This window comes from Dermacentor andersoni, chromosome 1 (assembly GCF_023375885.2).
Source record: "Dermacentor andersoni chromosome 1, qqDerAnde1_hic_scaffold, whole genome shotgun sequence".
Classification (NCBI taxonomy): Eukaryota; Metazoa; Arthropoda; class Arachnida; order Ixodida; family Ixodidae; genus Dermacentor; species Dermacentor andersoni.
Window position 1 is genome coordinate 113,207,932 of NC_092814.1, and position 15,530 is coordinate 113,223,461.

Consider the following 15,530-nt stretch of genomic DNA (forward strand, 5'->3'; position numbering starts at 1 on the left):
AGTTGTTTTGTGTTCAGATAAACAGTTCATGAGTCATTACTTCAAATTGGCAAGTTATGGCTATACTTAGTCGCACATTACCGAAGAAGAGGCAAAACTATTGAAGCTGAAAATCTGCAATTTTTAATTATCAAGCAGCAAGCCCTTCTCTGCAATTCTATGAAGAGAAAATTGTCTTATATTGATTAAGGAATCTGCAAGGAAGCAGTGAAATTAACTAATTTTTCTGCTGGCCAGGTCCATGCAAATCGACATTATTTTTCATGTACACACTAATTCACAACGAGTGCTGCACATTAGTAGAGCCATACAATACCTTGTAACTACTAGCACTCGCTAGTTTTATTAAGCAGCGCTTTACACAAAAGATTTCCAATAAATAATAAACCTCACAGGCGTTTCTTGCAGGTGGCTCCATCTGTGCAAAAAAAATCTCAAGCTCTTTTATGTCAGCGGGTCAGCGGTTAGGCTATTGCGCCATTGTGCCCAAGAGAATTGCAGATAAAGATTCCAGAAATTTCATGGGTGCTTAATTTTGTTCACAATTGACTGTGGAAGCGTTTTTGAAGTGCACACAGAACTTGCCCTCGCCTCATAGTTCCCAGGCTCGTACGACAATATCTGGAAACTTGTTTTCCCCACGCGGTGAAGTGCAATGTATTTGGTAGAGTGCTGTGTTTACCTTGTTCTACGCAACACCGGTTAAAAAATAGAAATAACACCAAGCAATGGGCGAGCCTTTATTTCCTTAACTATAGCGAAAAGTGCGGATGACTGCGTGACCTGTAGCATTTGAAGCCGTGGGCAACAAACCGAATGTCACATGTTCCAATACCCAGTGAAATTTTGAAACACGTGATTTACAGTAGGTGGTCTTCTCCTACAAAGATATATTGTATTTACCCGCGTAATGATCGCTCTCGCATAATGCTCGAACCACTACACTGCCTACTTTCTTTTTCAAGTAATCATTGTACCCTCAAAAATTACTGCAGTGATTGCCATCTGCTTCTTGCGGTGAATGGCAGCCGATCGAGCAGTTTTCCGCCATTTTTTTTTTATTCGAAGCCCTTTTACCATTGCATGTGCAACAGTGCACGTGTGCTCGAAAGTCTCCGAATTCAGAAGAAAAAAAAAAAAAAAAAAAAGGAGATAAAGCACGGACAGTGCGAGAAGGGCAGAGAACACATGCGCACCATGTAGACTGATGACTCATAAAAAAAGGAATTTTGGCAAATAATCTATTTATGCAGTTCCTGCTTATGTAGAGCGCATGACCTTATTCCAAAGGCCAGTGTGAGGACTTGCCATAGGACACCTCTGTCATAGGAAGGTAGAGAAACTGTCCTTCACGAAAGCAAGGAAAACTGCTGGTGGCGAAACTGGAAAAACATCTGAGGGCTAAGCGCAAGGCTATGCACGAGTGCTTGTAATGGTCATTGTGATCATAACGCTTGTGCAATGAGCAGCGGTGAGCGTGTGTACATTTCCTAAAGCAAACATTCTGTGCTACCACTTGTTTTACCATTTCGCTGTACCGCAGCTCTGAAACTCGAATGATGTGACCTCCAATGTCATGCGTGTGGGCTCTCTAGCGGGTGCACCCTCGACAGCACGGCACGTGCGCTGGAAGTGTGCGTGATTTCTATCCCAATAAAACAGCCTAACTACATGTACTATACTGTCTATATTGTAGGGGTGCACGAATTGTAACTTTTGACACCAATCAAAAACTGTCAATGACAAATCAAACTGAATAATGATTATTTCATTTGACAACCGAATCGAATAGGCCATTATAATATATAGTATTCAGATTTCGCACACCCCTATTAGTATTTCATTTCAAGAAAACATCTCCACAGTACGCCTGCAACCTTTGAATTTATAGCTGCTGTCTCGTGATAGAGTTTTACGACTGCAACATACTTGGGTAAACAACCAAATAAGTGGACATCAGCAACTGACAGACAGCAAACGTTGAAACAAACCCATATAATAAAGATGTTTTTTTTTTTTTTTGTGTGTGCACATATGCATATTCATCATGTCATTGGGTGACACTTATCAGTTCAATCGTAATGCCTTCTTTTACTCCTGTTTTTAATTGCAGAGAATACAGGTTCGCGCAAGCAGTATTGTTTGGGTTGCATTCATTCCTTCACGTGTTTGCTTGTTGAATTCATGAATCTGACAAGCAAGTTTCTTAGGTGGCAAGTGCACATGAAACGCGGATGATTTCTGTGTAATATCATAATTGCGGGATGCATATTTGTGCTAAGTGGTACACAAGCAAGTGCATCATGCGGGCATCAATTCGGAGACTCGTGTGAAAGAACGCAACTGCAATTGTTGCGTATTTATGTGTACTAATGATATAAATAGTATCCTTCTTAAGCTTCTCTCACAGCCCATCCCACACCAATAGTGAGCTAAAAGCACATACGCACATGGACGAAGGAATCGGAAATACTGCACCATTGCTGTATGAGGTTAACAGGCATGAGGCAATCCCGGATTTATCACGTGGCTTAATTAATGTCCAGGAGTGCTGCCGTCCGCACTTATTCCATGGGCCATTGTGATGTGTGGTGCGCAACATGGTGCGGTGATCGCGACGGTCAAGAGCAGACGACACTGAGTGCACGCGCGCCGAGGTGGAAGAAGGAAAACAACGACGCCGAAGAGCGTCCGGCACGAGAACACGCGGCGTATGAAAGACAACAAAAAGGAAAAAAGCAACCAATTAGAAAACACCACGGGGCGTCAGGCAGCCGATCCGAGAATGCCAAATCGGCCAGATCCGAAGAAAAAGCGTGGTGCGCTGGCAGAGGAGGGGGACACGCAAGAGGACACGCAGGGAGACGCCGGGGAGACGCCAGGAGAGTCCCAGGAAGCGACGGCAGGAGGAGGTCAACCACCGGAGCGGGCGTTGAAGGCGGGCCGTCAAGTTCCGGACCCGAGCCCACCAGGACTTCACCCGCCCGGGGCCTCCTGCCAACCTGTTCCTGTGCGTCGCCCGTCTACCCGAGCGTGCCGTCAACTCCTCAACACCGGTGAGCTTCTGCGCCAGTGGGCAGGACGAGAACAGTCGGGCTTCGAGCCCGAGTTCTACGCCAGCTGCCCGGCCAGAACGCCACCCCCGTCTGCCGTGCCGCCTGCTGCCCGAGGCTGGCGTTCTAGCTTCCGCGCCGTGGGCGAGAGAGGAGCAGTCGGGCTACGGGCCCGAGCTCTACATCCAGCTGCCCGGCCAGAACGCCGCCGCCGTCCACTCCTGCCACCAAGCCGCCCACTTTTCCTCGCCAAGCCAGGGCGGGCGCACTCCGGTCGCCCGGTCGGTCAGCTTACACCACGACCCATGGTGAGACTGGCACCACTCCTTTCGCCTGCTTGTCGCCGCGTCAAGGCTGTGACGCGTCCCCGCCCTCGTGGAAAGCCCAGACTCGTGCACCCGTTAACCTCATGCAAGCTCTATGTGTGTTCCTTGCCGCAATGTCTGTTTGAGTGTTTAGTTTAGGCATGCTTTCTATTTTCTTCTGTTTATCTTAAGCCTTTTTTAGTTTGATTAAAAGTATTTGTGTGTGTGTGTTCAAACCAACGGCTTTGTCCTCAATTGGGTTCTCGGAGGCTCCGCCTAAGAGAACCAACCGAACAATTGAGTACACGAACCTTTGCCCCCATAAGTGGGTCATCACAGTCATACAGACCGAAAACCTCAGCTATTTATTACATCTCTATTCTGGCTCCTGAGCATTGCAAAGACTGATGACAAGCATTGCAAGGGCTTTGTCCGCATGCTTTGACATGGCGACAAGTGCAAAAAACCATTTTGCTTTCTCATGGGACAACAGGAAACACAATGCCTTTCGAAAGGGAGAGAAGGCAACGACCCGCGCATGCAAGAAGGGAAGCAGGCCGTAGACAGATAGTAAGGGCGCTTTCTGGCTGCGTCCGCTTACCTCTACCTTCACATGGATAGTGTCTGCTCACCTTCCTTCAGCTTTTCATTCATTTTTGGTCACAAGGAATTGTTGTTAGTGTGGGGCAAAAAAACATCCTTCGCTGCCATTACCGTAACTTTATAGCACAAGTTGAACATTTGAACTATTCCATGGCGGGCGGAGCTATCATCATTTGGTGTTCCTGGAAGTGGTCACCCTCTCATGTACTAGCTCAGATCAACGCTGCTTAGCTTCGGCGACTGCAGGAGCTGGCACTCATGCACCAGGATATGGCCAATGGCCTAGGAACATTTGTTTACCACCCAAATTTGCATGAACATGCAAAATGCAATGTAAACTGCATGAACACGAATGGCAGTTAGTCCCCATTTGTGTTCATGCAATTTGCAAACTATGTTGAAAAAAATTTAAAAAGGGGCTTCCCTTATATAAACAATGTCTGTTTTGGGATGCATGAGGCTAATAGCGTTTTAGTTGGCTATATGCAAAACCTTTCCGTTGCACAGGCATGTATATAAAAAGCACCCTTTTTGGCACACTGCAAGGCACGCAAAAGGGCCGAAATAATGGAAACGAGCTCACTGGGGTGATTCTGAACGCAGAGAAATAGGCATCAGGTCACGCAGCACATGCCGTCGAGACAAAATTGGTTGCATCGGTGCACACAACTTTAATTTCTATGCACGTGCACAGGGTTCGGGGTAGCTTACAAAAGCCCTGCGACTTCTTCGAGCAGTCGGACCTCGCCACCGCACTGTTGCACGCGACCTAACAGTGCCGGCGACCATATAACGGTTTCCAGCAAGTACGGACGTGAGTACAAGTAAGTAGAAACGGGCAGGACAACGCTGGAAAGAGAAATTAGCGAAGCGTTCCACATGAAAAAGTTGGGTGCGCATACATGTGTGAGTGGACCTTCGGTTCATATCAATGAAAAAGAACTTCAATTTCTAACTTTATCATGCTAATCCAAGTGTTGCTCCATTTGCCGGGAAGGGGTGTGACTTGGCTTTTGTGTAAGTGTATATCTTTTGTTGTTATTTGGCTACAAACCTTGTTATTGTTCTTGGGTGTATACGCATGCGTGGCGGAGACTTGCGGAATGTATTCACAATAAACTTCAGTTGTAACCAGTGTTGTCCTGTCCGTTTCTACTTACTTGTGCTTGCATCCGTACTTGCTGGAAACTTTTATATGTTCACCATGTACCAACTGGCCCAGCAAACTACTATACTTAAGTGCCGGTGACAACCTTTCTTGAGGAAGTCATTCCACAAACGAACTGTCTTTTTTCTTTTTACTTAGTCGCTCCGGTGTAAATATTTCGTTTCTGCTCTATACTTTCTGCTAACTTTATGTCTGCTCTTTTATCGCCATCCCTCCTCCACTGCTGACCGCTGTTCAGTTGTCAGCAGATTGCGCTAGACAGTTACTGCTGTCAATAGCAATTTCCTTCCCTTTCTATCTATGTGTTTATAGGCATAAAGCTACATTTACCATTTCAAGCCTAGAACATTCCTTTAGCAGGCCCATAGTTTGCAGAATGCTTAAAAAAAAAAAATATCGATGCTAGGAAGAAACAGAAACAAAACTAGCTAATAATCAATGTCACTTAAGGATCCGTCCATTTCAATCTTGGTCTGTCTTTATTATTACAATTGTTGTGTTCCACCGAGGTAGTGAGCACTGCAGTCTGCAGGTCATCCACCAAGACTGTTTTCGAAGCAGTGGCCCGCACTCTTATAACAGCCACCTCAAAAGCAACAGTGACGAACCACTACCACGCCTATAGCCGCCACCAGCAGCACTGAGCATTTTACACAGAGAAAAGTTCGACCGAGCACTTCTTGAAAGTATCAGCGGGGAGAAGCCACCACACGCAGCAGCAAAACAACAATGGTGCCAGGCACAACTTTTCCTGGAAAGAAAGGGGAAGGGGGATTTTCCTCAACTACAGCAGATCACCTGTTGAAGCGTTGCAACAGGGACAGCCCGGAGCATGCTGCGACGGCGAGGAGCAGATTTTTTTTTCACCTTTTCCTTCATATGGCTGAGTGGCGTCGCCCGGTGGGAGAATCTGAACTACACGCGAGATCGCGACAGTGATACCTGTACTTTAAAGGCCAGCCAGCCATTGTTCACTTCAAGCATTACACCACAACAAGTATGCCTTGTTCACAAGGCTGTTATTGCAAGTTAGTCACCTTGAAGGTGCTGCTTCTGTTAAGACTAGTGATTATTGTATCATAGTGGTGTCGTGCCCAACAAGGTGGACTGACGTGCTCAACTGGTCGGTCGCATTTTTGTCGAAAATGTGTTTTGTCTTGTTTGAGCTCTATCTAAGGCTGAAGCAGATGCCTTTCCTGCCGCCTTGGAGAGAATAAATAAGATAGAGGACACAGTCGAAGCTATGCTGGCTGATCAAAAAAATTCCCAAGGGCACGCAGTCGCATTAGAAACCATACGCTAACATGAAGCTAATGAAAAGGCTCTGCGCGAGGACTTCAAACATGCAAAAGAACAGCATGCAGCCACCGTGAATGAAATTAAACTACTTAAAACAAAGATAGTAACGTTGGAGTCGGGTATCCCATGTCAACTGGCTGCCAATTCTGAATTGTGTACTGAAACAGTGCGAGATGTATCTAATCAGCTAAATCAGATAACGTCTAGGAGACAAAACATAAAACCGAATGAGACGATATAACCTGCTCTTCTTTGGATTAGAAGACGGAGCTAAAGAAGACTGGGCTGCCTCAGAATGAAAAGTTATCAAATTCTGCTCCGAAAAATCGGGCATCATGATGTCGACTGCTCAGTTTGAAAGAGTTCATAAATTAAGGAAGTATGCGGAAGACAAGAAAAGGCCTGTTATAGCTAAAGCGATTTTTTTTTTTAAAGACAAAGGAAGCATTCTGCCTTCTGCATGAAAACAAAGATTTTTCACCAACTACACGGGAGGCAAGAAACCAGTTGTTTGCATTTGCTAAGGCAAAAGCCAAGCCTTTTAGACTTTCTATTACCCGAATGCCCATTGAGGATGCAATTTATGTTTTTGACAGCACCCATAAAGCTGTTCTCCATGGTAGCAGATAGCTACAAACCACACCGCGCAAATCCGAACTATCGAAGGTCAAAGTCGCCTACCATTGCACCATATTATCACTATCATTCACAAATATTCGAAGCCTGCTACCTAAGCACAAGAATTTTTACTAGTTTCTAACGACTGCAATTCTGATATTGTTGTTCTCACTGAAACGTGGCTACATCCTGAAATCACCGATAATGAAATCTTCACACGCGTTGACTCTTAACATATACAGGTGTGACCACACTGGGAAAAGTCATGGTGGCGTATTCTTGGGCATCAAAAGAACAATGCAATCACGTTATTAACACCAATCCTTGCATTGAAATTGCATGGGAAGAATACCTAACCAGTAACCACAAAGGTTTAATTGGAGGCTGTTATCATCCTCCCGATTCAAATCAGTGCTTTCTGATTGAACTGCACAAAAACATTACAAAAGCAATTAATATCTGTCAGGCTGATATCATTTATCTGCCTAGAGACTCGTCAACTGATTTCATTTCAGTAACATTAAATCATAATTTATTCCAAATGGTTACCCAACCCATATGTGGCACTAACATTTTAGACTTAGTTCTTACTAGCAGCCCTGAAACATTTGGTCAAGTGACTAACTTAACAGAATATGGCAGTGTACTTCGATACAAGGACATAACACAGTGAACAAACATGAGTGCTGCACTGCAACATTCCATCATGATTAACTAACCAGCCCACCAGTAGGTCTTAAGATGAACTTAAGATGGCTTTCGTGATCATAAAAGCTCCTTCAACTTACTCTTAATGTCCCTTTGCAGTTTACGCGCATCCCTAAAAAAACTATCTGTGACTACAACGGTGGCCACTACAACAAAATGAACAAGGAACTTGAGACGTTTCTTTCTCACACTTTGTTACCTTTGTTTTCCACTCTGTCAGTTAACGAACAGTGGCTTTTTTTCAATGAAAATCTCCGCGCATTAGTAGAAAAGTATACCCCACTAATCAAAATAACAGGTGATAAAACAAACCCATGGTTCACCCAGTACCTTCAAAGGTTAAGGAATAAGAAGCAAAGATTGCACACAAATGCAAAGCGCACACGCTCACCCATGGCTTGGGACAGATATAACCCATGTTTGAAAGCTTACTGCTCAGCTGTGAGTGAGGCTAAAGATAAATATTATTCTCACGACCTACCCTCTCTACTTAAGTCAAACCCTCCAAAATTTTGGCAGGGAATATCACCTGATTGCAGTTCATACCATATTTTGTTGGATGGTGAGAATCAAGTTCTGCTTAATGATAGTAAATGTTCTGCGGTCTTTAACACATTTTTTTCACCCATATTCACAAATGAAGACCTTTCACTCGTTCCTGAAGTCATCGATTCCGACTGCCAATGCATAGAACCCATCAATACTATTGAAGATGGCATTGCATGTCTCATTAATAACATTAATATATCTAGCTCTTCAGGTGTAGATAATATAACTCTAAAGTTTTAAAAATACAACTTTGGTATCTAGCAAAACCAGTCATTATCACCAGGCCAGCTTCCCTCTGATCGAAAAATTGCTAAAGATGTACTTGTGTACAAAAGTGGCAGCATGAATTTCCCTCAGAACTATTGCTCAAATTCATTCACGAGGATATGCTGCGAAATGCTCAAACATATTACAGCACCTTGTATATGAACATCTTGAATCAAAGAATTTTTTCTTTACTAACCAGCATAGCTTCAGAAACGGTTTATCATGCGAGACACAGTAACTAGAGTTCGCTACTGATGTACACTCTCACATGAACCATAACCTTGAAACAGATTGCATCTTTCTCGAGTTCTGTAGGACCTTCAACTGTGTAGCTTACTGCCATATAATTTCCAAATGATCTGCTCTCAGATTAGACCGTTTAGTGCCATCCTGAACCTGTAATTTCCTAACTAATCGTCAGCAGTTTACAGTTGTGGACAATTTTACATTACCCCTCACCTATGAAACTTTAGGTGTACTGCAGGGCAGTGTATTAGGAAAATTGCTTTTTCTAATTTACATCAACGACCTGCCCAATAACATCTCACCCTGCACGCAAACTTTTGCCGATGATTGTATAATACACTGACTAATTACCACCTTTGAAGACCACCTTATTCTCCAAGTCAACCTTGAACGCATTGGCGACTGGTGCAACACCTGGCAAATCACACTTAACTCATCTGAATGCAAGGTAATGACTTTCACACGCAAACACTTTAGCTCAAGATTTTCTTTTTATATAAATGTGGATCTAGTATCCGAAGCTTCACTGTACAAATATCTAGGCATTAATATGCACCAATTATTTCCTGCGCCTCTCATATAAAAACCACATGCTCTAATGTTTCAAAACCACTAGGGTACATTCGTCGTAACCTACACAATTCCCCGTCTAACATCCGCAAATTAGCCTTCCTGACTTTCATCCGTCTGCAGCTGGAGTTTGCATCCCCGATATGGTCTCCTGATCATGAGTACTTAATCTGCATGTTAGAAGCCATCCAAAACTGAGCTAGTCGATTGATTTCCCGCTATTAGAATAGGCAGTCAAGGATCGCTCAAATCGAACTTGACCTTAAGCTTCATGCACTAAGTAGTCGTTGTGACATAGCACTGCTGTCCTTGCTCCATAAATATGTTCACCAAATGAAGGCGTCGTTTTTGCTGCCGGAATGTGCACGTTACGTAGCATGATGACTGAATAATGATGTAAGTTTCACTCAGCTCCACGGAAGCATGGATGCATTTAATTTGTTGCCTTTGCCACGAGCCATTCACTTGGGGAATTCCCTCCCTGACAGCACTATCAGAGATAAATTTAAGACAGAGATAAATTTAGCCAACCCCTGAACCTACATTTTCTGTCTTAAAACTGTGCCATTCTGTATGCAACGCTCTGTATGTATATCTATGTAACAGCACGCTGTTTTTTTTTTTTTGTGAGCGCTATGCTTTTTTTTTAATATGATGTCTGAGTATGTGTGCAAGCAATGCGTGTGGTAAAATTTATCCAATGTTTTGTACACTACCCCAAACTGCATTTTCTGTTATGTGAGTATTGTCTGTTTTGTTTTCTTTGATCTTCTTCATTCATAACCCTGTTTTTTAATGATTTCTATTCATCTCTGCGGTTCTCGTGTCTAGGTATGTCTTGCAGTGATATTTTGCAGTTTCTTGCAACTGTCCTGCAGTGATGCCACCCTTACTCAATGCCCCTCATGGGGCCTGTAAGATACCTTGAAATAAATAAATAAAACAATAAGTATTAGATGGCTTCATTATTTCAGCACAGTAGGTGTTGCTTACAAATGTCAGCAATAGTTCCGGTGGCTAACCAAATACTAAACACTTGCGAGCCCACAACTTTGTCCACAATTGCCACTGGGTTCGACCACTCTTCTCCGGTAACCACCGGGTTCTGGAGCAAAGGAATCACTAAAGCCTACAGCGTGTTTTAAAGTAGGTTTTAGCAGAAACTTATTCTCAGTGGGAAGCCTGCCACTATGCTAAAATTAAACAATACTGATATCCAGATTTTTTCATATACTAGTAATTGCTTCATATCTGAAAAGCTCAGGTTTCAATGTGACCACATGAGCACTCAGTGAAATAAAAGTTTCTGCTCAGAAGAGCAGTACATTAAGTGCATTAGAATTATAAGTTTACAGTGTGCACTGCCTTTGCAATGACGTTTGGGGCATGGTAAAAGCTTCCATTCAGAGAAAATATACACCTAATTTATTTCAGGATGATGTATGGCACACATAAATGAAGTAACGAAAACTCAAAAATAAGGTTCACAATTCAGAACATGAAAAATATTTTTGTTTTAAATTCACCTAGTTGTGCGCCCATCAAGGTAGAAGCAAGTAGAAAAACATGCAAATGTACAGCTTCTCGTCATTTCTTATATTTATGACAAACCAATAACACCCACCTTCTGGAAACACAGGTAGTGCCACTCCTGCATCAGCAGCCAGTTTACACAGGCTCTCCACGTGGGTTGCATTATCACAAGCTAGGCGCTCTTCAATGAGAGTAGCTCTCACATTCTTTAAAGGAACCTTTGCATCAACAAAGGGGAGGTCTTCCCACAAGACAAGTGGGTCAAGCCACAAGGTATTTCCAAGCCGCAGCACAATCTGCAAAGAGAAGGAGAGAAAATGGGATTTAGGGGTGGGGGAAAGCTTTGCACATTTTGTTTAGTAACCACTTAAACTAGCTGCATTTATCACTTGCACACAATATCCTTTTCATTCATCCAAATTGATTTCACAGAATGCTAAGTTACCTGAAAAAAAAAAAAAAATAGCATCGAAGCACTAGAAGCTGCTTCAAATACATGATGCACTCGGCACACAACTGTCAGAGAGCTAGAACAAATGCCTCTTTCCAATACAGTCAAACCTTGATAACAAGTCTAACTTGAAGCAAAAACTGTTAAATCACAAATTTCGTTCATTCAACGTTTTGAAGTTTAAGCAGTAAAAATAACTTCGCTAATTCACAAAACACTACTGGTGGACAGGATATCTTGTCAGTAAGCACTTATACAGAATTGCAAGATGGTTGGGCCATAACAGCATGATTACAAGTGCCAGCATGTGCAGTACAAATCATGCCGAGAGCAATGCATCGGCGTGGCTCATGGCGTTGAGAGTGTTTCATAGGTATACTTTGTGGCGCAAAATAGATTTCTTGAAAATGAAATGGTTGATCAGCTTTTAGATGTTTTTAGAGCAAGCGCAAAAGTACTTACTTTTACTAACGAGCTTCCGAAGGACAGTCGTTGCAGTTTTTAGAACTTAAGTTAACACTTAACGAGTGATCACGTTTGCTGTGCGTACCTCCCTCGAGGTAAAAAAGAATTGCTACAATATGACTCAGCGCACTCTAAGACTGTGAAGCGTGGAATCGCCTTACTTTGCCTGGAATCGGCTCTGCGCAAGTCATGTGTGCATGTGACGCAGGTGAGTTTTTGCCATCAACTTGAGAGACATCTAAAAGCAGGCTATCCTCAGTCTGTCTTAAATGCCATGGTCGAGTCCCTCCTACAGAAGCTGAAAACTACCGCTGCGAGTGGGAAAACTCACTCAAAAGAAAGGGAGCCAGTAAAACCAGAAGTAGTACCTTATGTGCACCATGTGAGCCATAACCTCAAGAAGGTAGCTACCAGATATGGCATTCCAGCTGTCTTTTCGGCTCCCAACAAGTTAGCTCAATTGTGCCCCCGGATCACACGCGAGGGGCCGCGGGGCTGCCAGAAGCAGCACGCCAAACGTTTCAGGGACTGTGTTAAAGGAGTGGTCTACGAGATACCCCTAGATTGCGGCAAGTAATACGTCAGACAAATGGGACGTTGTATTAATGACAGACTGAGGGAGCACGCTAATAGTATCGGCAAGTGTGACAAGGCGCACCTTCCTGCGCACTGTAAAGCCTGTTGTTGTATGCCATGCTTTGAACAAGTATTGATTCATGGCAAAAGTAGGGACCAAACTGCAAGGGAGTTGTTGGAAGCGTTTTATATTAAAAAGAAAGGGTCTGATTGTGCCAGCGATACATCTATCATATTGACACGTGTACTTATATTTAACGGGCGACCACGTTTCGCCGCCTAACAAATGTTATCGCACAGCGCGGGAAGCGTCTGCATGTATCCGAAGTTTCTGGAAAGTTATCGATGCTTTCATCCGCTGTCTGTTGTCGCCGAACCTTGTGTTATCTGATTTCATCGCATGACTCGAATGTTGTAGAACACTGTGGAAGGCATGCGGGTCCCAACGATTAGTCTGGAACATTCGATGACGTCGGTATAAAAGCCGACGCACTTGACCCACTGATCAGATTTTCGACGATCGCCGACCGTGTTCGCCGCTATCGTTGTGCTATAAGTGTAGCCTGTTTTTGTGGGCACATGTTCGCCCAATAAAGGTTAGTTTTGTCTTTCACAGTATTTGCTACTGTGTTCTTCAACGTCACCACCACGTGACATCTGGTAGAGGTGCTTTTCGTTCATGTACCGGACGCCCCCGACAAGCCGTGATCCAAGCCCGGACCGCAAAGAGAACACCAATGTAGTCCCGGAGCATCGAGCAAGCCGCCGTCTTCAACAGCTGCCCCCGGAGCACGGACTTCTACCTGAGAAGACCAAGAAGATTGTGGCCAAGGCAACCCCAATGGCAGCCCCAACGTCCCCCATCGTGCTGCAGCAGCCCAGGGAACCTCCGACGTTCCGCGGATCAACATTCAAGGACCCGGAAACCTGGCTCGAGATGTATGAGAGGGTCGCTATGTTTAACAGTTGGGACAGCGACGACAAGCTGCGTCATGTCTATTTCGCACTGGAAGACGCTGCCAGGACCTGGTTCGAAAATCGAGAAGCCACCTTAACGACGTGAGACCTGTTCCGAAGCGGCTTCTTGCAAATGTTTACAAGTGTCGTGCGAAAAGAGCGAGCCCAAGCACTACTAGAAACCAGAGTGCAGCTGCCAAACACGACAATCGCGATCTTCACGGAGGAGATGGCCCGTCTTTTCCAGCACGCCGGCCCGAAAATGTCAGAGGAGAAAAAAGTCCGCTTCCTCATGCGGGGCGTCAAGCAAGAACTTTTTGCAGGACTTATTCGTAACCCGCCGAAGACCGTAGCTGAGTTTTCTGCAGAGGCATTGACGATCGAGAAAACTCTGGAGATGCGCACAAGGCAATATAACCGCCAGGGGCTCACGCCGCAGTACGCCATCCAAGGACTGGATTCCGGCGACCTTCAGGAGCCCATCAGGGCCAAGTGGCTTCGATCGCTGACATCGTGAAAGAAGAGGTGCACCGATCGCTTGGAGTTCCCGAGCTGCAACCACAATTACCGCAGCCCTAGCCAGAAGCGATGACATACGCCGCAGTCGCACGCCGTCAAGGTCCCCCTCCGCGACCACGCCAGGGCCCTGCAACGACGCAATTCCGTCGTCTGCCACCGCCGCCGCCAGCACGCCCACCCGTCGCCCAGCGTACCTACACGAGGAAGACGGACATTTGGCGAGCCCCCGACCACCGCCCGCTCTGCTATCACTGCGGAGAAGCCGGCCATGTGTATCGCCGATGCCCATACCGGGAGATGGGACTGCGAGGTTTCGCCGTCAACACTCCGCGCCCGCAGCAAGGTGAACGCCCTCGCGATATCACCGACTACCTTGCCGCTACTCAGTGGAGCCCTCGACGAGCGTCGCGTTCGCCATCACGAGGCCGCTACCTCTCGCCGCAGAGCCGACCATACACTGGCCCAGCCTGGGGCCGGTCAGCGAGCCCATATCCGGAAAACTAAAAGCAGCAACCCATGGAGGTGCGGTTGCTGCTCGTCGAACTGACGAAGATCCTCCGCCGCTGACGAAGACGGCGAAAAGACTACCTTGACGACATAACGATGACTCACCGCCGTCCCGACGAAGTCTGGCAGGAAAGAACATGCTGACGAAAGACCACCTGGTGAAGCCACGTACCAACCACAGGTCAACGCGACGCAGCCGTGATCCGACGCCAAGGCCTAACTGTAACGCAAGACAAAGAACCACCGACCTCGACGTGCTTCTGGACGGCCATGCAGTCACCGCCTTAGTCGACACAGGGGCCGATTACTCCGTAATGAGTGGACACATCACCGCCCAGTTGAAGAAGGTTAAGACTGCATGGGAGGGCCCCCAAATTCGGACCGCTGGAGGACACCTCATAACGCCGACTGGAATCTGCACGACAAGAATAACCGTTCATGGCCAGACTTACCCTGCCACCTTCGTTATCCTCCAACAGTGTTCACAAGATGTCATTCTCGGCATGGACTTCCTGAACCATCACGGCGCAATCATAGACCTGAAGTCAAAATCGATAACGCTGTCGGAAGATCGAGCGATACCGCCGGAGAACTTTCGCAGTCACCACGCCTTGAGTGTTCTCGAAGATCAAGTGAGCATCCCGCCTCGCTCGAGCATTGTTATTTCGGTCGGCACCGAAACACCCGCTGACATAGAAGGCTTCATCGAAGGCGACCAAGGTCTACTGCTAGACCGTGAAATTTGCGTCGCAAGAGGGATCGCTCGACTGCATGGAGGGAAAACTGAAGTGTTGCTGACAAACTTCAGCCAAGAGTTCAAGCACATCAACAAGGGCACGACGATCGCGTACATCGAGGAAATTCTGGAAACCAGTAATGCGTTTGTCCTCTCAGATTCCGCCGCATCTACCCGGACGACGATGGTTCCCAAACCAGACTACGACATTAATCCAAGTCTCCCCGTGATTAAGCAACAGCAGCTCAGAAGTCTGCTCCGATGATACAAAGGCTGCTTTTCGACATCATCGAGGATTCGACAACCACCAGTCACCAAGCATCGCATAATCACCGAGGAGTGCGCTCGACCACTCCGCCAGAGCCCTTACCGAGTTTCGCCGTGAGAACGTGCAGCTATA

At 45.7% G+C, this 15,530-nt stretch overlaps 1 protein-coding gene across 4 annotated transcripts in view; it reads right to left on the minus strand.

The window, feature by feature from the left end:
* Window positions 1-15,530, minus strand: part of LOC126543311 (putative ATP-dependent RNA helicase TDRD12) — a 236,418-nt gene that overhangs the window by 64,392 nt on the left and 156,496 nt on the right. For all 4 annotated transcript variants that reach the window (XM_055061914.2, XM_055061916.2, XM_055061915.2 and 1 more), the window contains exon 24: window positions 11,011-11,215. In XM_055061914.2, the coding sequence (XP_054917889.1) occupies window positions 11,011-11,215 (205 nt within the window). The remainder of the gene's footprint in view (window positions 1-11,010; window positions 11,216-15,530) is intronic.